A 22,299-nucleotide genomic window follows, 5' to 3' on the forward strand; every position below is an offset into this window, starting at 1 on the left:
TCTATTCTCTCTCTGTATACTGGCAAGGAATGTTCTAAAATTTCAGATGTGGAGGTTTGTTTTTTGGTTTTTTTTTAAGGGAATTGATTTACTTTTTGGGGGCAGCTGTTTTGTTTATGCAAGCTGCTGTATGCTGCTGTATGCTGCTGTATGTCTGTAATATTAGGTGCCCTAACATAATTACTAACCTTGCTTTGTTTGGGAACTTTCACTTATAAATGTACAGTAGGAGGTTGGGAGATACCAGCTGTAGGAATTTGTACTGTTCAGTCTCTTGGTGGTGGGACTGTGGTTGGATGTATTACATGTTTGACCAACTTCCAGATGAAGTTGTATTGTGCAAACATGTTACAGAATCTGTTTGTTACTAGATGAGAAACACTGTAATAGTGGGAATCAATCATGCCACATTGTTGATGTTCATCCTGGGAAAGAATGCTTCCCAGATGAGTGATTTGATAAACTCCACTTTGTGGTTTGTGGGTTTATTTTCTTTCCTGACAATTGTAAATAGAAATTCAAAAAGTGAGCTGCTGCTCTTGTACAGGTTATATGCATTGAAAATGCGCTTGAATTGAGAGCAGGGGTAGAATTTTAGCTTTTATAGCATTTGGAGATTGAACAGAACCCTTGGGTGCAGTGCTGTGACTTTGTTTTCAGGTTGTGTGGTACGTTTTGAGAGCTGAGGTGCCACAGATGTAAGCTGCAGGATTCATTCAGGTTGTTGGTTTATGCTGTAGTCCGTGTGTGAACACCAGGATTTGGTGACCATACTTTAATCCTTGAGGAATACAAGCAAATACAGAAACAATAGAGTATTAATAGTAAAGAAAAGCAAGAAGGCTATTATACTTTCTCCAGGTATGGGATTTTCTTACACCTATGTTTTACATTAATGAGTTTTTAAACAAATAAGGTTGCTTTTGATTTCCTTATTCAGGTGCCCTCTGAGAAAGTGATTGCAGGATTTAATATATGGGCCTCGGGTAGTACCAAATTCAGCTCTTATAAACAATGTCAAGAGTTTCACAGTGAAGTTAGTGAGAACTGTGTTGATTTATGTTGCAGCATAGGACCCTGATGATAAATTGTAATACCTGGGTTAAACACCTAAATTTGAACTGTGGCTTCAATTCTGTAATTGTACTGCATACTTACTTCAATCACTACTAACAATTCTTGTACATTTAGGTTTTGGTTAATCTGAAAACAGTACTGAGAAGCTCACATAATTTTAGCCCTGTGGCATTTCTGTAGTTCTAAAATATATTTTGAGTTATGCTTCTTAGTTGGTATTGGCATTTTCTCTTTAATACCTGCCATCAGAGAATTTCCCAGAGGGAATAAAGGGGCAGGTATGACTCTGATTCTACAGTAGCTTGTACTATAACAATTTTTACCACAGTCCCACTGAGCCGTTTCAGCATCTGAAACCAAGTCACAGCTATTAGCCTTTTTTTTTTTTTTACATTGGCTTATTTTCTGCTGAATTACTGTATTGAAATACCCTAGGAAAAGAGTCTGGGAAGTGCTAGAGTTAGTAGAAAGAAGAAGGGGGGAGGAAAATGTAACACCATGCAGGAGTTGGCAGTAGTTTGATTTAGGCTGCTGTAGATCTGCATCCTAATTTAAACAGGACAATCTGCTATGGGTTATGTACAACACAGACTGGTTTGGATGTCGACTGCAAGGCTTCACAAGTAAGCTTTTGAAGAATACCTATTTAATCTTCCATTGGTGCAGAGAGCAGATGAAATTAACTGCTAAGAGTTTATGAATGGTAAAAATATTGGGTTATAATATATCTCTGATAAAGTGTATTATCATTTTAGATTTGCAAGAAATCTTTCACTCGAAGACCTCATTTGGAAGAGCATATGATCCTTCACTCTCAGGATAAACCCTTCAAGTGTACCTATTGTGAAGAGCATTTTAAATCCCGGTTTGCAAGACTGAAACATCAAGAAAAATTCCATCTCGGTATAGAAACCTCCTTCTGACATGTAAACAATAGATTTAAAGTAAAACCTTGCCCCACTACTGTATGTTCTGATCATTCTGGTTTCCACCCCACCTGCTTTTCCAGTTCTCTTTTCTAGTTTTGTGACAGAGTTGTTTGGGGTTTTTTTTTGTTGGTTGGGTTTTACTTTTCTGTTCAGCGGTGTTTTTGAGTCATTCTGTTGTACCTTAACAAGTCAAAATTTTGAGGAGGAAGAAGACTTAAGGTTAGTTTGATTTTAAAACTGTTTTATTCTTAGCTATGGAGCCAGATTCTTTCTGAAGTTTTCAAAAGACCTCTTCCTTTCCTCGTGAAGTATTCTGAAGACTTCTTTATAACTAAGAATTGTTTCTGCTGGGTAGGAATTAGATTGCTGATAGTAATGGGAATTTGTTTTTTCAAGCAATCTAAGTAGGCTTAACTACTTTTGACTATTAATTCTAAATTTTTACTGTACAGTAATGAGATTTGTCAAAATACCAGATATTAGAAATAACTTATCTGAGCAGAAAGTGCACAAACTCTAATTAAAGTATGCTGGCTGCACTAAACTTTAATAACTTGTTAGACAGAATTTTTGTTTGCAAAGTTTTCAGGGTTTTCACAAGTAAGCAGGTTGTGCATCTTATTTAGTTTAGCTGGCAGTTAATACTGCTGTATGTGTCTGTTTACTTCTAGGGCCTTTTCCCTGTGACATTTGTGGCCGCCAGTTTAATGATACAGGAAATCTGAAGCGCCATATAGAATGTACTCATGGGGGAAAGAGGAAATGGACATGTTTCATCTGTGGAAAATCTGTCAGGGAACGGTAAGGAGTTGAGTGACTACTTGAACTTCACCGGAACAGAAAAATATTTAGCATACTTTGATTTTGAATATGTTTTAGCTTTGAGTTTTTAACATAAATGGGAGCATTTCAGAGGGATGGTGTATTATAAAGTGGTGTCAGAGCCAAAAGTAGTATGTGATTTTCTGATCACCTATAAAATTTAGAGTGACAACTGTAGGTAATTAGTTATGAGGTGCAATTATATTGAGAAAGTCTCACCCCTCATTCACTTCACTTAAGATTCCTGTGTTGTGCAAAAACATCTTGCATTTGTTTGGGAAATGCGGGAGGGACATTGCCTAAAATTAAGTTTTACTGCCTAAACTTTTTCTGTTAAACAGAACAACTTTGAAAGAACATCTGAGAATCCACAGTGGAGAGAAGCCTCATCTTTGCAGTATTTGTGGGCAGAGTTTTCGTCATGGAAGCTCTTACAGGTACAGATTTTTATTAAACAAGCTGCTAAGCTCTTTTGCTTATTTGCTGATATATATGCATTCATGTTATCAATAAAATTCTTTGTAATGTATGTGTTTTGGAGTATTCCAACTCTGAGGGCATTATTAAACATTGAAATATAGAAATATTGAAAATATATTAATAATCTGTAAGAAGTTATTTAATTTTTAATAAATTATTGGCTTAAACACACACAGTCTCTTACAAATCTTATGTCAAACTTGAGTTTCTTGCACATCTTAAACGTTTGCATCTTTGTTACTCAGTAAGAAAGTAAGCAGAGGACTAAAATATCCTACTAAATTAATGACACATGTGAGAGTTCAGCTCTGTTCTCTCTTGCTTTTTAAGAGCAGTTTAAGTGTACCTCATCTGAAAGTTATTTCCTGATACTTACGTGAAGCATTAAAGACCGCTTTTTCTGGTATTTTGCACTGAATTAGCAGTACAGATTATGTTAACATAATTGCATTATTTTGGTTTGTTTATAACTATAAATATGCAGACTTCACCTAAGAGTCCACCACGATGACAAGAGATATGAATGTGAAGAATGTGGGAAAACATTTATTCGGCACGACCATCTGACAAAACACAAAAAAATTCATTCAGGTAGGTATTTTCTTTGAAAATTGTCTTCAAAATTACTGTTTTGAAATAAAACCAAATAAAAATTAATTATGGATTTTGTTTTCAGTACATGCCTTGTTTGTTAGGCCTTATGAAAGTTCCTCTCACTATTTTTAAGGACTACTAAGTAGGGTTACTCGTACGTGTTTTCAAGGTTTAAAAACCAAGTGTTTCCTCCGTGTTAACATAGAAAGCCAAGGGACAGTCAAAAACATGTAACAGTGAATTGCTTTAAAAATAATAAATAAAAAAGCAATAGTGAAAAAGGAGGATTTTTTTAATCAGTTCAGATTTCTTTTTTTTAATAGCAATTGTGTGAAACATTATTACCACAACACAGAAGAAGCTGTCGGAGTCTCTGTCAAAGTTTGTACGCTGATCACTTTAATGTAAGAACATCAAAGAGGTGTTTCTAAAGTCTCTGTTAAGGGACAGAGGGATGGAAGACTGAGGAAATCAGTCCTGAGAACAGCCAGATGGGGATGATCAGGAGAAAGAAAAACAAAAAACTGTTGCACTGAGAGCAGAAAGGTTATCAAATGTATAGGAAGAGCAAAGATTCGCCAGTGACTTTTTCAGTGACTTCCAGAGGGAATATGTCCCTCTAGGAGGCAAAATACTAGGAGGCAGCATGAAAATATGAAAGTGATCAGAGTCTAAACTTCTCGAGCTTTTTTTTTGAAGGACAGCTTCTTTTTTGGTATTTGAAATCATGTCTGCTATCAAATAAAGAAATCTTTGAAAACTCCCAAGTACCAAAAAAAAAAAAAATCCTCTTTTCTGCTCTATTTGCTTTTCCCCCTCTAGAAAGTTACATTCTTTGACTGTCCACACTCCTCCTACTTACATGAGAAGAAATATTCTGCCACTTTGTGGAAGATCTCAAGATGACTCAAAAGAATCAGGATACTTTTAAACAGCAGCATAAAAGGAAAAGGTAACTATTTAAATCAGGATAATTAAAAAGATAAATACTATGGTGTACTTTTAAGTTCCAAAAACTAGTAGCTGAAAATCATTGGTATGTTTCAATAAGCTTCTCTTTTAAAACAGCTGAATTATTGAAGATATCACATTTCAGGTCATAATGAAGGGAGTGCATTCCTAGTCTTGTACCTCTCATGTAGTGGCTGTTTGGGGACGTGTCTCTTGACTTGAACATGAATTTCTTTATAGGAATGACAAATGGTCATATATGATACGTATTAGGCATATATAACAAGTGGTAAAAATAGAACCAACATACTTCCTGAATTTTGTTTTCCGATAACAGAGAATCGTTTTCCAAGTAAGCTGTGGAAGAGCTTGATTGACTGGACATTGGGAACATAAATATTTTGTATATTTTATAATTGTAGCTCTTAGATATTTAATAAATTCCAAAAGATTAAACCAAGATTTATTGAATTTTGTGCTTGTAGGTGAAAAAGCACATCAGTGTGAGGAATGTGGAAAATGTTTTGGCCGTAGAGATCACCTTACCGTTCATTATAAAAGTGTTCATCTAGGAGAAAAAGTTTGGCAGAAGTAAGTGTGGGTTTTTTACAACTGCATAAATAATTCTGTACTGTAAGGGATTTTGTTGGGATGTTTGAGCAGAATTCTAGTAGTCTGTGTGTTTGTCGTGCCTGTTACGTTAGTTGTGGTAGAGATATCACTATTACAGTTTGAAGTGGATGTTAGAAAATTGCCTTCACAATTAAAGCAAGATATTTTCTTTGTAGCATAATTAACTAAATAGAAGTATTAAAAAGGATCAATTTTTAATCTGTCAGTTTTCTGTCTCAATGTTCTAAATTAATGGCTTGCTCTTGTCACTGCAGACTAGTTAAAACTGAATTATTAGTCACTATGTAAGCACTGTGAGAATTATGCCACACTTAAGGTATTTTAGAAGCTGGCAGCAGATTAGTGGCTCTGAAAGTAGGTAAAAAGTTTGAAACCTGAGTTGTGACTGTAAATTGAAAATGCAACAGAGTTTTAAAGTTCTTGAGCTCTCAGTATAAGCCTTTCAGAAATTTGCAATAAGCAGACCTAGTTTTTTGTCAAATTATGTGTTTTATACCTGTTAGTATTCATTAGTGTTGAGGAGAAGCCATTGTAGATGGATCTGTGTTGAAAGTATAGCACATCGTCTCCTTGTTTTCTTTTTTTTTTCCTCACTAGGCAGTAGCCCACCTAGAAATTTTACCTTTACTAGAACCTTATTTATGGCCTAATTCTACCAAAGTAATAGCTTCTTGTGGATGTTGAGGAAAAAATGGTACTTAAAGGTATTTTGGGGGTCAGAAAAGACATTTTAGTGGCTCTTGCTCTTTGAACACTAAAGTAGCATCCCACAGAGAATAAGATTGAATATTAAAAAGTATCTAATTGACCTTATTGGTATGTAGATGCCAAGAAATAGGAACATATGTGAGGAAATGTTGAAACTTTGATATTTAGCTATTTTGCAGTTAAAGATTTCAGAAAGGACTGTGCACAAGCTTTATTAGTTGGTTACAAAAAAAAAAGCATCTAACATGAAATGTCTTTTCTTCTTTAAAGATATAAAGCAACATTTCACCAGTGTGAAGTCTGTAAGAAAGTTTTTAAAGGGAAATCAAGTTTGGAAATGCATTTTAGGACACATTCAGGTAAAAATAAAACTCCAACTAAACCACAAAACATGTAGGAATGTATTTTTATGCATCAGTATCGGTTCAGTTATTTAATTCATTGTGGTTGTTGAGCGTTCAGGGCAAGAGTAGGAGGAAGCAGCAAGACTTTATTCATTCTCATATATTGGTCATTCCTGAATTCTAATCTCTGAATGTATCAGCTGAAATACTGATAATCCTCACCACAGGTTTGTAGTACACTCTCTACACCTCCTCCTTTATTTTACTGGTGTGTGTTTTTGCACAATTTACCCAGATCTTCTAAATGTCTCTTGATCCAGAGATTACTATGTTGCAAGTGGTAATCTAAACAAGGATTTGAAATCCCTTTGGAAAGGGTTATCCTTTCTGTTTGACTTTGTTTTTCCTGACTTATGTTTAGGAAAATGATTGTCCTTTTGAAATATATGGAAATACAAACTGAGCTCATTTAATACCTGTATCATAACAGTTTAAAGACTGTTCTTTTTTATTTAGTTTATATTCTAACATAAATCCAAAGTATTGAGAGAATTTCACGTAAAGAGAAGAGTATGTCCATATAACTTGTAAACAAACTTCTGATGGCTCCCTTGATTCCAAACTTTGTTTTCAGTAAAATTGTTTTATAATAGGTCCCTATGCCATAATCCATGTAGGTATTTGCATATTTATGTGTGATTTGGTGTTACTCAGAGTAATTGATTTTTACTTCTCTGTCTTTTTAGGTGAGAAACCCTACAAGTGTCAAATCTGTAATCAGTCTTTCAGAATTAAGAAGACGTTAACAAAACACATGGTTATTCATTCAGATGCTCGACCTTTTAATTGCCAACACTGCAATGCAACATTTAAACGAAAAGACAAGCTGAAATATCACATTGATCATGTTCACGGATCAAAGGCTGCAGAAGAGGCAATGGCATCTTCTCCAGAGGAAAAGCTGGTCTCCTTACCAGTGCAGTACACCTCTGATGACAAAGTGTACCAAACTGAGGCTAAACAGTATGTGGAACAGTCCAAAGCATATCAGTCTGAAGCCAAAACTTTGCTACAGAATGTATCCACAGAAGTGTGTGTGCCTGTAACTCTGGTACCAGTTCCCATGTCTGACCCACAAGCAGAGCTGGTGCAGCATCCTGCTCAGTCACACAGCATCCTGCCTCCACAGCCTGAGCAGGCAGAGTATCAACGAGCCACAGACCTGGCATTTCTAGAGAAATACACTCTTACTCCACAGCCTGCAAATATTGTTCATCCTGTAAGGCCTGAGCAAATGTTGGATCCCAGAGACCAGTCATATCTTGGAACTTTACTGGGACTAGACACAACTCCCACTGTACAGAATATTTCAAGCAATGAACATTCATGATCAGACCATAACATTCCACCTGATTTAATAGGCCATTAGCCGCCAGAAGGCTGATACGGCAACGAAGATTTGTATTTTATATTTTATTTGGACTCACAAGTCTTCTGCATAGTTTTGGAAAAACAATTTGTTTACATAATATTTGAACATTTAGGCACATTTTGATGCATACTGAAAGAGTGTTTCTTGTGATTTTAAGAGTTTTTAAGAATCTTATAGATGGTCTTTTAAAATAATGCTCTTAAATATCTTTTAAGGATAGTGGCTGAGAAGTGTCATTACATATCTGACTATTAATTTAAAAAAATTGCCTTTCTACATCTCACTTTAAGTTAATGTTTTAAGTGTAATAGAAAGCATTCTGAAAGAATAAGGACTATATCAAATTCATTGAAATTTGTAAGGGCAGGCAGGGCTATAAAACACAAACTTTGAATTATGTTTCACACAGAAATTAATATATAATTTTACTTGAACCCTCAGGCATTTTTGGAGGGTTTTAAAGTCACCTGGACTCTGGAGTCTAGCCAGTGGACACAGGCACTAGGTTCTTCTGAAAAGGGATTCTGTGATATTTTATGAAGACACTAAACAGGGTGTTTATAACCCCTGAGTATAGTTAGGCTGCTTAAATTTGGCCTCTTAGTTCTTCCTTGATCTCTAATATTGAATAATGTGGGAAGATCTAGACAATGGTATTGTCTAATTTTCTACACTTAGTTCTATATAATTTTAATATGCCTTTTTTTCTTGCTTTTTCAATCTTGTTTGTCTTCTAAAGTGCACCTCACACTCTGACTTTGAAAGAAAAGGAAGTATTCGCAAGGTCATTTTAATCTGTGAACAGACATGAAGGGTTGACGTGGTTCATCCTTGTTAGAGCGTAAGTCATAGCTGAGTGCCACATTTTCAGGTTATCTGATAGAGGAGAAATTTAAAGACTGTTCCAGAACAGTACTCAATTTCTATTTAAGCAAAAACAATTAATCAATAATTACAAATATCTTGTGAGTCGCTAATTAAATTGTTTTGTTTCTCACTTTCTTGTACTGTGTTTATAAAACCAAAGTCAAACTCTTAAGAGTATTTTATATCTAATTATTTTTAGCTTTTTATTTACTAAACATAAGGGGTTTTTTTTCCAAAAGAACCATTTTGAACTACAAGTTTGGTGTTACCATGAAATCTAGTATAATTTAACCTCATCAAGCTTTCTATTTTAAGCCTTTTTTAAAAATAATTTTTCTGTGGTTTTTTGGTGAATATGATGCCAAAGAAAGTATCTGAAGTAATTTCATGATTTCTCACAAGAATTACATAGGATTCTCATTAAGATGAGAATTAAGATTTAAATTTCCCCCCAGTTTTCCCTAATAATAAATTATTATCTCAAATAATCTTTAAAATGGGAAACTGGACTTACGTGTATAATTGTAACTGTTAAATTTATTCAGTGACCTGAACACAAGTGAGCTGTGGTGAAAAGCTCTCGTCATCACAGTTCTACAAACTCTCAAGTGGCGTGGATCATTTTAAATCATATTCAGATACTTTGGTGTTAAATTTTGTTAATCCTCATCTACTTCAGTATTGAGCAGTTTGCAGGAGAGGGGCCAGAACTGCCTGAATGTTCATATTTTGAAGCTTGTACCCTAATGGATTCTTAACTTAAACACACCAAAGATTTCTGTTAGCTGTTAAATAGTGGCAGAATTATAGAATTGTAAGTGTTATCAATATTTAAATAGGACTTAGCCAAAGAAGCACAACAGAAGTCCTAAACTTTAAAAGTTCAGTTTCTAAAACAGGACTACGTATGTTTAACTGTTCTATGTTTGTATCTCTAAAGCAAAATTTAGAGCTGTGCTCTGGGAATGTTCAGACTGATGTGCTGTAAATATATCTGGTAAGAAGCTGAAGACTAGCAAATACACAGCAATAACAAGGCCATTGAATGCCACCTTCTGAAAGGACACTATCAAGTACTACCCTTCCTGCTTTCTAACTCCACCTTCATCTTCTTTCAGAATAAAACTGTTTCTGTCATCTTTGCACTCCATGGCTTGAAAATGGCTGTTACATGTGAAGTTTTCAAGTCGACGTGTGTGTATCGTATTCATATTATCGCGTGTGCACATGGAACATGATTTCTAATGCATTTGTAATTGCACTGGTAAAAATAACCCGACATCAATGCTGTCAGTGCAGTGCTCAGACTAAAAAGTCTAACTCTTTGTTATTCCTTGTCTTTTCTGTCCTACAGTAGAAAAAGGTATTGTAGGATTTGACAAAGCAGTGGCTTAAGTAGTAGTTGATAACTGATTGTTTCTTTTAAACTCCAGTCTGTTTGGAAGGCACTCCAGGAAAATATGAAAATGGAAATTCGGTCATATTTACTTGATAATGTCCTTTTGAAAATTCTTTCATGTTTGTGCCTTTTATATATATTCTGAATAATGGCTTTTCTCTATTCAGTTGTTTATTCAGAAAACATTAAGGTCAATAACTTCCGAAGGGCTTTATGTTCTTGGATGCCCAACAAGAACCGGACTATAAAAGGACTAGTTTTTCAGAAAAACGAGTGCTCTCTTTGTTTGGGTGACCAGAATTACTAGTCATTCCTGGAAAAAATGACCTACTAGTTCTTTGGTGTTCTTTTATTTGCAGATAACCCTACTAGTTAGTGTTTTTACCTGCTGGTCAGGCTGGATCATTGCCAGTTGACAGTGAAAGAAAATAGGAAAGCTTATGTGTTAGATACATAGTTTTTATTTTTATTTAATATCATGAGCTATAATTCATATGGCTTTACATCTATTTAAAATTCATATATGAGCAAAGTAAATTTTCATGGACTGGTACTTCATTTGGTAGGTGGAAGTATCTTGTTTCAGCTTGATGGAGGATAGTTCTTAAAGAGGACTGAGTTGAAGGGCAGAGATCTACACTTTGCAGCTGCATGGGGTGAAACTCCTTAGTGTCTGGCACCTCCGTTTTAATATGTGTATGTATTCACAGGAGAGTGCATGTCCTGTTGATCTGGAGGGTGCATTTACAGCAAAGGCTATGTTTTATCTGGCAGTCATTGGCTCAGCTGAGCATTTATTGCCAAAGAAGGAAGAAGGAGGTGTCTCTTAAAAATATTTCTAAAGGGTGATTAGTGGCACATTGCAAAAAGTTGGTCTTTACCACATGCTGACCTTTGGAAAGAAGAGTGGAGTCTGTGTTGGTACTCCAAACTACGTGTGGTTCTGAGAACTTATTGCACTCATTCTGTTTAAACATTGGATTCTATGTTTTTTGCTATACAAATTTCTGGGTTACTGCCTTTAATTCTTTTAGTGGATTTTATGTTCAGTTTATTTATTTGAGCACTGACACTTTTCTTACAAAGGTATGTCTCTCATGGGTTCTTTTCATGCTGAACATCAGTCTTTGTAATGGTGATGATATATCTTCCGTAAGGCTGTGGTTTCCTTAAAATTGTAGTGCTACTTTAGTCTGGACTATAATTTGGGTAGTTGTTTTTAAAGATGGGTTGTGCCAGACCATAATGACAAAAGATTTATTTGGTATCATCAAAGAGCTAAGCTCCTTTCCCTAGTAATGAATGTCAAAGAGCATCCAGAACTGCAGAATGCTTCCAAGGAGTCACCTCACAATGTGCTTGATTGAACATGAAATGTGTTATGGACTGCTAAGGAATAAATGAAATAAATAACTCTTAAGTTTTTTAATTTAAAATAATTCCTGTGTAGGAGTTCATGAATGTAGAATTATGAAAGAATTCTGAGAGGGCTGTTGTAGATGAATAGGGTTTTTTTTTCCTGAGAACAGTATAAAAGATGTGAGATATTGAACATACATGCCTACCTGATGCAGAGTGCATATTCCCCATATGCCTAAAGCTAAAGGGAAATGGAGTGCATTTATCTGTAGGTCCTTGTGACTGCTGTCACGTGGGATCTTTCTCTACAATACGATCTCACAGTGATTTGGTTGTTTCATCGTGTGCATTGAAGAATGTCACTGGCAGAATGTAATGCAGGGCAGTCATTTTGCTTAAGCCCACATAGGGTCTTTTTCATGATTCATAAGAAATGTTTTGGTTTAAAATTATTTGATGGATTAAAGGTAAAAATGGCAAAATTTTTTGAACTCCCATAACCATTTTGATCATGTTTAAATGTTGGTCCTTTTTATATGAAAGACTAAGGTGAAAAGAACTCAATATTTTGTCACTGGTATATGGGATAATGTGTTTTAAATGTGATCTGTACAGGTTGGTATGTTAGATGGGAGTCTTTAAAGTTGTCTTTTTAGGGGAAATCCTTTGCTGTAAGGAAAAGCTAGGAAGTGTACTGTGAATGTAGAAGTACTCAGTCCTATGTGTAATTTTGTTTTGCTATGGAAAAGTAAAGTTCTTTTGTCTTAATAACATTGTGTGCTTCACAGGATTTACTGCAGGGCTGCTTGTGCAAAGTTTTGATTTTTGCCCCCCCCCTCCCCTTTTTTTGAACAGCATGGAAACACAGTACTCTGTATGTCTTTTAATTTTAAAGCTCATGAAAGAGAAACAGATGAGGCGATGTTTTGATCAAATTCGTGCGTGTCTCATTCTGCTTTCGATTTTAAAATATTTTGTAAATTAAATTTATTTAGGAAAAAAAAAAAACAAACCTACGGCTTGGTTTCGTTTGATTTACTGGTTGTTTTTGGGTGGGGTTTTTTTTTAATGTGCCGAGATCCCCGGGTCGCGGAGCTCGGCCCAGGCGCGTTGTTTTGTTATTCGATCTCGCAGCCCGGCCGAGCCCTCACGGGCCGTGCTCCGCGAGCTCAGCCGTTTAAATGAGGCGCCGGGCGCTGATTGGCGGAGAAGCTGGGGGGGCGGGGCGCGGCGGGCGCGGCCCGCTCGGCGATTGGCGGAGCCGCGGGTTTGAAGGGGCGCGCGGCGGGCGCGGCCGTTGGGTCAGCGCGGCCTGTGCGGGTCCCGCTGCCCGGCCATGGCCGCGGGCTCCGTGCCGGCAGCGGCGCGCTGGGAGCGCAGCCCCACCGCCATCCCCGGGCGGCGGCGGCGATGGGGCACCGAGGAGGACGCGGACGAGGGCCCCGCCGTGCTGGTCCTGAGCCACTTCTCCCGGCCGCCCTTCCTCAGCTTCGGCCGCCTGCAGGTGGGCGCTTCCCGCACGCTCCCGCTGGGATTCGACAACCCCAACGAGGAGCACATCGACGTGGTGGTCGAGCGCCTCCCGGCCAAGGGCTTCAGCATCGAGCACCGCCGCTTCGTTGTGCAGGTGCGGCGGGGAGCGGGGCCGGGGGTCTGAGCGGGGACGCGCAGGGGGAGACCCCGAGCCGTGCCCGGGAGGGAGGAGCGGGGCGGGCGCCGGTTGCGGTGCGGTCCTGCCAAGGGGGCAGCCACGCGTCCCGCGGGCTTTGGGGCAGCCGGTACCCGAAAGCTGCGCCCCGCTGTGGGTGGTGGGTGTGGGTGGTGGGTGGTGGGTGTGGGTGGCGCGATCGCGTCCCGTCCTTCGCCCCAAAGGGCGTCCGAGCCCTCGGTGCCCGGGGGGCTGTAAAAGGCTGCGAAGGTGTCGCGTCCCGGCTCAGTAGACGAGGTGTGTGCGGCAAGGTGCAATAAACAAAGTGAAATTAATTGTTCTCCGGGAATCTGGTTTTAGAGACGGAAGAGTAAGAGGTGCTTAAACAGTGACATGTCAAAAAGTTGGAGGATGTATGTTTAGGAAAAGCGCTGTGAGAGCTTTTGGAAGAGGATGCTAATTCACTGTTCTGCACGTTAATTAAATGACACGATAGAGAGCAAAGCAGGCTTAAGCTAGGAATGAATATTTATGATTCTCGAGGCAATATGAAGTGTGGTTAGTCCAATCAATGCCAGTTCTTAAAGGGACAGTTTAGACAAACATATACCTATGGTCACCTAGACTGTCCAGAGTCTATGAGAGAGGAAAAAATGCTTTGGAGATCTGTTGCAATAATGAATTTATGAAACCAGGCTGGAATCTTGGTATGAAGTATTTGAATAACAGGTTCCTGTAGTAATTAATGAATAGTAAGGTATGTCTTTATTTATATGCAGTGTCTTTATTTATTTATTTTTATTCAGACAGCTTGTGTGTCAGATCTCATCTTTTCATGTTGTTTGACTAAAAAATGTGACACTTGTATTTAGGGTCAGCCAAGGTCCTAAAATTAACCTCTGATTATTCATCCCACTATAATTCAGAATTACTCCAGAGGACTTATTAGGTTAATATGTGCAAAAAGTTATGTAATTTCTTCTGCTTACCTTTACTCAAATCTTGTTCTTTTTATGTGTTATATATATTCTTGCTTGTACTCCACTGTAGTTTCATTAAGAGGCATATGTCCTTTTAGTTATATGACATTTTTGATAGTGATTGCTTAAATTTACACGTCAAAAGGGGGAAAACTGACATTTAAACGTCTAACAGTTGTGTATTATTTCACGTTGTTGGAATATATGTTACTTCTATATACTGCTCCTCGTTTCATTTGATTACTTTAATGTTACGTAAGTGTACCTAAATGCTAAGCATTAAACATTTCTTTGTCTCCAACAGTCAGGACAAAGAATCTTTGTTTCTGTGACATGGACACCATTAGAAGAAGGAAAAGTCAGAGAACTGGTAACTTTTCTTGTTAATGGCGTTGTAAAACACCAGGCTGTGCTCCTCGGTGCTGCTGAGCAGCCCCCAAAGAAAAAGGTGAGTTTATGGCGTCTTAATTCTGTTACTTTGGCATAGCTGACACAGATATTGTTTTTATTACTAGAAAATTCAGTGAAGGAGTATTAAAATTTGATAAATAATGCTGTCTGTGGAAATGCCCATTGTCCTCATTTTTGTTTCCACTGGATTGGAAAGCAGGTGCCGACGCATTACAACTTAGAGAATAAAACTAAAACATGAGCAAATAAACTGCTTTGAAGCCTAGAAATAACATATTGTGAATTTTGTATTAGGTGTTCTTTCTATAGTATTTTTAAACTTTGAATAAATATGCTAGTAATGTTCACTTTTATTCGGAGAAGTATTTAGGAAATCACACTAACTTTTGTGGTTCTTTTTCAGAGGAGTCTTTGGGATAAATTAAAAAAGAAAAACTCTTCAGAAACCTCTGCTGCAACAAAAGTTAAAAAGGGTACTTCAGAAATAGAAAATGTTGATAAAACATTCCAAGTTTCTCAGAAGGTGGATAGACTTAGACGTCCACTTCAGGCATGTGAAAATCAGAACACAGTGCAAAATAATACATCCCCAGGAAATGACGCTCTTCTTGGCTCAGAAAATCAATCACCTCCATCTCCTATTGCACCAGTGCCAGAGGAACATCGTAGTACAGTTAGCACACCCCTTGCAATGAGAAGATCTACTACGTTTGCAGATATTGCTGCCTCTGTAAATGAGGAGTTATTGCCTCAGAGACACAACCATAAAGTCAAGAAGTGTGTTAATGAGCATGAGTTGCAATCTGAAAGTGTCTACGGTTCTGATGGATTAGCACAACTACCACTTTCAGACAGTGGAGGAGTTCTTAATTATACACTCTCACCAGTTTGCACTCCAGAACACTCAGCATATGCACCTGCTGTAAGTACAAGAAGAATTTTAAGTCCAGATGCTTTTGTAAATGGCAATTATCAAGTGGATATAGACACAACAGAGCAGCCTTTTACAATTCTGTCACCTGATCAATTTGTGAAAGACAGTTTGTCAGATAAGCAATCAAAGACTCCTAAACCTGAGGCAGCATTAGTACTATCTACCACAGAGACTTATGTTGTAAAGAGATTTCTACCCTCAAAATGGAGAAAGGATGGAGATGTAGAGACAGAAACTCATGTTTGCGTAGAACACAACTTACACAAAGTCTTTGAGATGCACAATGTAACATCACTTCATGATGACAAACCCAAAGAAAATCACTGCAGTTCTCGTTCGGCAGAGGAACCTCAGACTGATAATTCTTCTCAGAGAGAACAAACGAAAAAACGTCCAATTCTTTCTGCCACTGTTATAAAAAGTAAGCCTGGTACTACAGAACAAACAAGAGCAGAAACGTGCCAGCCGAAATCTAAAAAATGCCTTAATAAAGCAATAATAGAATGTGCTAATGTGGTGCCTGTATGTACAGAAGCAGAAATATTTGAACACCTGCCAGTTACAGGTCCCATTTCAGCTGAAAGTAAGTGTCACAATGACAAAGTAAATTCATCTCCTACTGGATCAACTTCTTTGTGTCGTAAGAGGAAAAGTGAAACCTATGTAGAAAATAGTAGAGTTACAGCTCCAGTGTATGTAGAAGAAGTGGAAAGAAAAAGAACTCTTACATCCAGCACGGGTAATCAAACACATACGACTATGAGACCAGCAGCCTTCAAACCCACAAACCGAGAGAAAACAGGGCAGAGAAAGAAAGCAGGTGAGCAGTATTTCTTTCATTTACCATTTTCTGAAAGATACCTTTGATTATGAAATGTGTTTAGCAAACTGAACTGTTTGGCAGCGGTCAGAAATATTTTATGTCCCTGAAATGTGGGTCTCTGCAATTTGTTAGACATCTGCATTTTAAGTCTGAAAACTAGATTAGAGTTTTGGTTATATCATTGGCTTCAAATTAACAAACTTACACAGGAATAAAGTAAATGACAGTAACAGGAAAAGTATCTGACAGTTCTTTGGCAGAGCCCTTGTTATGTAATTCTAATTTACTAGAAACTTACTGCACATTATATCTGACGTATATTTACCATTGTGAATATTTGACTCCATTGCTGTTGTCACATGTTTTCAAATATAGAATTGTTAAGGTCAGAAAAGACCTCTAAGATTACCAAGTCCAACCATTATCTTGACACCACCGTGTTCACCACTAAACCATAACCCCAGGTGCCACATCCACATGCCTTTTGAACACTTCCAGGGATGGTGACTGCACCACTTCCCTGGGCAGCCTGTCCCAATGGCTGACCAACCTTTCAGTGAAGAAGTTCCTAGTCTTGTTAACTCTGCCTGCTTTTTACTGTCTGTAATTAGCTGTTGTCAGCCTTGAGTAGATCTTTCTAGATATGGTAATGAAATTCAATCAGTACATTTCCTTAGTAAATGGAAGAACATATAAGAACACTTATTTACTCTTAACTGTTAATCCCTTTTAATTGTAGCCAAACTGATTTGTGTAACTTTCCACCAATAAAAGGAGGTTATTGGTATTTTTGAATGGGTTAATGGGGAATTACTCCAGTTCTGTGCTTTGGAAGTGACATGAACTCTAATATTGTAATTTTCACTGACATACTGGCTGTTGATATTTGTGCGTTAATGCTTGTAGGTTATTCACTTCAGAAAGCATCTAAAACTACCAAGAGAATTAGTAAACCGGTCCCTGGATTGGCCCAGTCTCACCTGACATTTGTGAAACCACAGAAAACAGGTAGGCAGACTCCTGGTATTTAGTAAAACAGTACACACTGAACCGAAGGTCACAGTTGTTGTACTGCTAATGTCTGGTAAGACCTAACTGCTTAGAGTTGAGATGAAATGGAAGATTGTACCTAAAATGAATCAATATCTAGTAGAACAATATATGTAACCTTTTGTGATTTGTTTTGACTACTCATAATAAAATTCATTGCAACACACAGCCAGCTGAAGGTAAATATTGCTTTCTTCCAGTTCTACCTGTGAGTCTAAAAGCTACATTACAGCTTATTGATGGTTATCAGGTAAATGCCTCTTCCATACCTGACAACGTTTTAAGACAACAGCAGAATACCTAAGAGGAAAAAATTCTTACCAGCAAGATAATAATTTTACAGAGTTAAGAATACTAAGTTGATCTGATGACAAAAATTAATCTATAAAATGGTTCTTCCTGGTTGTAATCCAGCTCAATTTGGATTAATCTCATTGCAAATGGCCTGGGTTCTAGAATCTTGTCTTAGTTCTAGTGCTTTAATAACTCAATCCACATTTTGTGGCTAAAATTTATATAATGGTGGCTGTTCTGTAGTCACTGAAGATTTGAAGAATTTGCTTTTCTCTGCTGTAGTGCTAAACATTAATCCTTTCCACAATGCAGTGTATATTGGTTATCAAACATTCCAAGAACTGCAAAGACTTACAGTTTGTTTGTGATTGTTTTAAGTCATTCCTAGGCACCCAATGCCTTTTGCAACTAAAAACATGTTTTATGATGAACGTTGGAAGGAGAAGCAGCAACGAGGTTTCACTTGGTGGTTAAATTTTGTACTTACCCCAGATGACTTCAGTGTGAAAACAAATACCTCACAAGGTAAGGGTACAAGAATATCCATTTTTTCTTTTAATGTTCTTAAACGTTATATAACATACTTTATTAATATTAATGAATAGTAGTATTACACACTTAACACTAAACCTTTTCAGAGCCGTATTTTTCCCCTTATGATAAGTGTGGGTGGCACACTTGCTTATGGCAAGCACAGCACACCACACACCTGCATGGGGAGTGTGCTCTGCAACGAGAATGCACTGGAATATGTGGCTGCAGCACTCCTCAGTGGGTGTTGGGTGAGGAATCCCCACCTGCTGGAAAACATTATAACTGACACTTTGCTAAAATAAAGGTAACCTACTTTTTCCTCTACCTTTAACTGAAAAAAATGAAGAGTGTACCATTGATCTTGAAACCGAATTTCTAGCACTTATGAAATAAGCATTGTTACATTAAATACTTGACTAGTATACTTGTACTTGGCAGTATATGTTTAGTGCAACAGCTGACAAGCTTCCTGAGGGATAAGTCATTAGTCAGAAGGAAAACAGCAAAATGTCAGCTTAGGAGTGGGCAAAAGCTACCTTCTTTTGAGATGTAAATACATACTTTTTGTGTGTGTTTAAACAGTAAATGCAGCTGCTCTTATCCTGGGAGAAGAGAACCATCATAAAATGAGCCTTCTTAAAGCACCAACGAAAGATGAGGCGTCTCTAAAGGCCTATACGGCTCATCGGAAGCTGAACAAGCTGCGCCGTGAAGCTTGTCGTTTGTTTACCTCCGAAACAATGGTCAGAGCCATTAAGAAACTGGAAGTTGAGATTGAAACTAAACGCTTGCTGGTTCGTAGAGACAGGCACCTCTGGAAAGATATAGGTAAGGAGTACTAAAACTCGGCATTCTTTCTTGTAAGTAGAAAAAGGATTATTTGCACATTGATTTAAACTAAAATTGATTAATAGAAATTTTTGCATTAATATGAAATGTTTGCTGGATCTAACATTACAAGATGCTCTCTTGCAGGAGAGAGGCAGAAAATACTCAACTGGCTGTTATCGTACAACCCTTTATGGCTGCGTATAGGTCTGGAGGTCAGTGCACTGTGTGTAGTCTATGAGTTTAAAGCACATCTAGCAGTTGGGGTTGGTTTGAGTTTCTTTTTATTTCTCTTACTAACTCAGGTAGATTCAATTCAGTTATAGCTTTTTTACATGTCTTTTAAAGTGTTACAAGATACTTGCTTTGAAAAAGTGTTTACCTTATTAAGAAGGAAAATATTTAATCAGGGAAAGCAGAAGTTAATTCCCTGACCAATAACAGCAAAACATTTCACTATCAGTTTCAGTCTACTAAACTGAAGAAGAATGTAGTTGTCTTAAAGAAGTTCCTGATTGATTCCTAAGATGTAGATGATTATACGTATTTTGAAATAAGATTTGATCTTCTGAATCTTCCTTTGGCTTTACCCTTCAGTGACTCATTTGAAAACTGTTGGATTTTTAGAGACTAATTTCCATTTACTACTTCTGAATTTCAATAATGTATATTATTAAAAAAAATTCCACAGTGTTTAAGATGATTTTTATAATTTCTGCTTTTTACCCCTCCTTTCTTATTAGACTGTTTATGGAGAACTGATAGCTTTGGAGAGTAATAGTGATGTTATGGGTTTAGCAATATTTATCCTTAATCGCCTGCTTTGGAACCCTGACATTGCAGCTGAATACAGACATCCCACTGTGCCTCACCTTTACAGAGAAGGTAATTACTGCTTCCAAAATAATTCATTTTTAGCATTTAATTTTTAAACTATCACTTAATGGGCTCTGTCTTTTTAGGTCATGAGGAAGCTTTGTCGAAATTCACACTGAAAAAATTGCTGTTGTTAGTTTGCTTTCTGGATTGTGCCAAACGGTCCAGGATGATTGACCATGACCCTTGCCTCTTTTGTAAGGATGCAGAGTTCAAGGTAAGAGAGCTGTGATTTGCTACCTCCCTCCAATATTGTATTAAGACTCCATGTAGGATGTTGTTTTCTTTTTTTTTAATCTGATTATGTACTTTAACAAGTCCTGATTGTTCAGCCTTTTGCATGGACATTCTCAAAATACTGTCTCATGGTCATGTAATGGAATTCCCAAGAGAATATTCTGAGGTGTTGGTTCTGTAGGAAGGACTCTGAAGTCCTGCATTATTTGACTTCCCTCTCTAAATCTGAGCCTTCTGCATTATTTTTAAATATTACTCTAGGATGCTGCAGCTGACCTTAAGCTGCAGGTCAGTCTGATGGACTGTTCTCTTTGTTTTTTTCTGTTATTTTGCTGTGATAAGAAAGACTATGTAACATCTGTCATACAAAGGCTTTGATTAACAAATATCTTACATTTGTACTGTGTAGACAGACAGACTGAGAAAAAGGTATTCCTGAATTTAGTGGTGCTTTCAGTGACATGGCAGCCAGATATAATGACAATTAAAGCTGTGTGAACTGGCCAAAAATAGATTTTTTTTTTATAAAATATAATTTTAAATATTAGACAAGGAAATATGAAATGCAATTTGGGAGAAATGTATTCTACTTGAAAAACATTGTAGTTTTAAGATTATCTTTTCTTTTTTCTTAATTCTAGGCTAGCAAAGACCTTTTGCTTGCATTTTCCCGGGATTTCCTGAGTGGTGAAGGTGACCTTTCCCGCCATCTCGGTTTCCTAGGACTACCTGTCTGCCATGTTCAAACTCCACTTGATGAATTTGATTTTGCTGTCACAAATCTGGCTGTGGACTTGCAGTGCGGCATTCGTCTCGTGTGCGTTGATACAGAATTATTTTAAAATACTTATTTTCTTTTATATAATACCTAATGTGAGCTCAGCAAAGGCATTAAACTGTGAAATTACCTTTGTTAGGAGAACAGTGGAGCTTCTGACCAAAAACTGGAATCTTTCAAAACAACTGAGAGTTCCTGCAATAAGTCGTCTACAGAAGATGCATAATGTTGATATTGTTCTTAATGTCCTTAAAGAGAGAGGAATACACTTGAAAGATGAAAGTGGTAAGGCCTAGAAATCAGGGGTATTCTAAGTGCATCAGGTAACTAGTGCACATTCCAATTCCTTTGTTTATTTGACAGGTGCTTCAATTGACTCCAGGGATATTGTGGATAGACACAGAGAACGAACATTAGCACTCCTGTGGAAAATTGTCTTTGCCTTCCAGGTAATTCAATTACTTATTTTGTTTGTTTGTTTGTTACCAGTTGCAAACAAGCAGTAATGAAAACATCAGTCTTTCAGGAATATTTATTGTCTGTGAAAGCCTCTACTAATCAAATTTTGAACTGAAATTATTTGCTTTATATGTTCAAAGTTCCATGAAAGCTTTGGCTGAACTGCTAACTGTTCCCTAACAATACAACTTGGATAACATTTTATCTATGTTTTTTCTTGTATACATTCATACAATTTTTGGAAAAAAGATGAACTTTTAAGTTTATACTGTATTCTAGCAGAATTGATACTTAAAATAATGTTAATCTCAAAACTGCTGGTAAACTCGTCCTAACTGAAAAGGACATTCTGAGGTTATAGAGTAAACTCTGAAGCTATAGCTCTTTTACTGTTTTTTTTTTCCATTCATGAAATTGACTGTTTCAGATAAAACATTTTTGAAATAAGAACGAAGATTTCTTAGGCATTACTGTAATGGCATTTCAAAGCCACTGGAAAAAAAATAATAGAGGAATCACAAATAGTTTTCTTAAACTGTTTTGAGTTAACTTGAGTTGGATAGTATTTTAAAAATAAGTATGCAGCTGACAAATCCAACTCGAAGGAACATGACCTATGGAAGGTAAAATAAGATAGAAGTTGAGGTGAAAATTCACCGCTAAGTAGTCAGAAATATAAGTGCAATTAATTATATGTAAAGCAAGAATATGCAAGACTATAGACACAGAACTATCATTAAGCCAGACAACATCATAAAAATCAAATGTAACGATTTTCTTGCTTAACTACTTCCTTCCTTGAGTTAGTTCTCCTGATGCATGAGTCACATTGCTTTTGATTAAAGAAATAAT

The 22,299-nt window shown here is 37.1% G+C and overlaps 2 protein-coding genes across 3 annotated transcripts in view; both read left to right on the top strand.

The window, feature by feature from the left end:
- ZBTB41 (zinc finger and BTB domain containing 41) overlaps positions 1–12,603 on the top strand; it is a 64,009-nt gene extending 51,406 nt beyond the window's left edge. For both annotated transcript variants that reach the window (XM_050306985.1, XM_050306986.1), the window contains 7 exons: positions 1,833–1,980; positions 2,678–2,807; positions 3,170–3,265; positions 3,793–3,899; positions 5,339–5,444; positions 6,465–6,553; positions 7,285–12,603. In XM_050306985.1, coding sequence (XP_050162942.1) covers positions 1,833–1,980; positions 2,678–2,807; positions 3,170–3,265; positions 3,793–3,899; positions 5,339–5,444; positions 6,465–6,553; positions 7,285–7,928 — 1,320 coding nt within the window. In that variant the 3' untranslated portion in view covers positions 7,929–12,603. The remainder of the gene's footprint in view (positions 1–1,832; positions 1,981–2,677; positions 2,808–3,169; positions 3,266–3,792; positions 3,900–5,338; positions 5,445–6,464; positions 6,554–7,284) is intronic.
- Positions 12,604–12,931: 328 nt separating this feature from the next.
- The window catches only part of ASPM (assembly factor for spindle microtubules), a 29,943-nt gene continuing 20,575 nt past the window's right edge, over positions 12,932–22,299 (top strand). The window contains exons 1-12 of the mRNA XM_050306973.1: positions 12,932–13,222; positions 14,528–14,671; positions 15,038–16,388; positions 17,298–17,399; positions 18,114–18,260; positions 18,852–19,097; positions 19,245–19,312; positions 19,841–19,982; positions 20,060–20,190; positions 20,852–21,027; positions 21,128–21,273; positions 21,352–21,437. Of these exons, the coding sequence (XP_050162930.1) occupies positions 12,932–13,222; positions 14,528–14,671; positions 15,038–16,388; positions 17,298–17,399; positions 18,114–18,260; positions 18,852–19,097; positions 19,245–19,312; positions 19,841–19,982; positions 20,060–20,190; positions 20,852–21,027; positions 21,128–21,273; positions 21,352–21,437 (3,030 nt within the window). The remainder of the gene's footprint in view (positions 13,223–14,527; positions 14,672–15,037; positions 16,389–17,297; positions 17,400–18,113; positions 18,261–18,851; positions 19,098–19,244; positions 19,313–19,840; positions 19,983–20,059; positions 20,191–20,851; positions 21,028–21,127; positions 21,274–21,351; positions 21,438–22,299) is intronic.

This window comes from Myiozetetes cayanensis, unplaced genomic scaffold, assembly GCF_022539395.1.
Source record: "Myiozetetes cayanensis isolate MyiCay16 unplaced genomic scaffold, myiCay2020 scf12, whole genome shotgun sequence".
Lineage (NCBI taxonomy): Eukaryota > Metazoa > Chordata > Aves > Passeriformes > Tyrannidae > Myiozetetes > Myiozetetes cayanensis.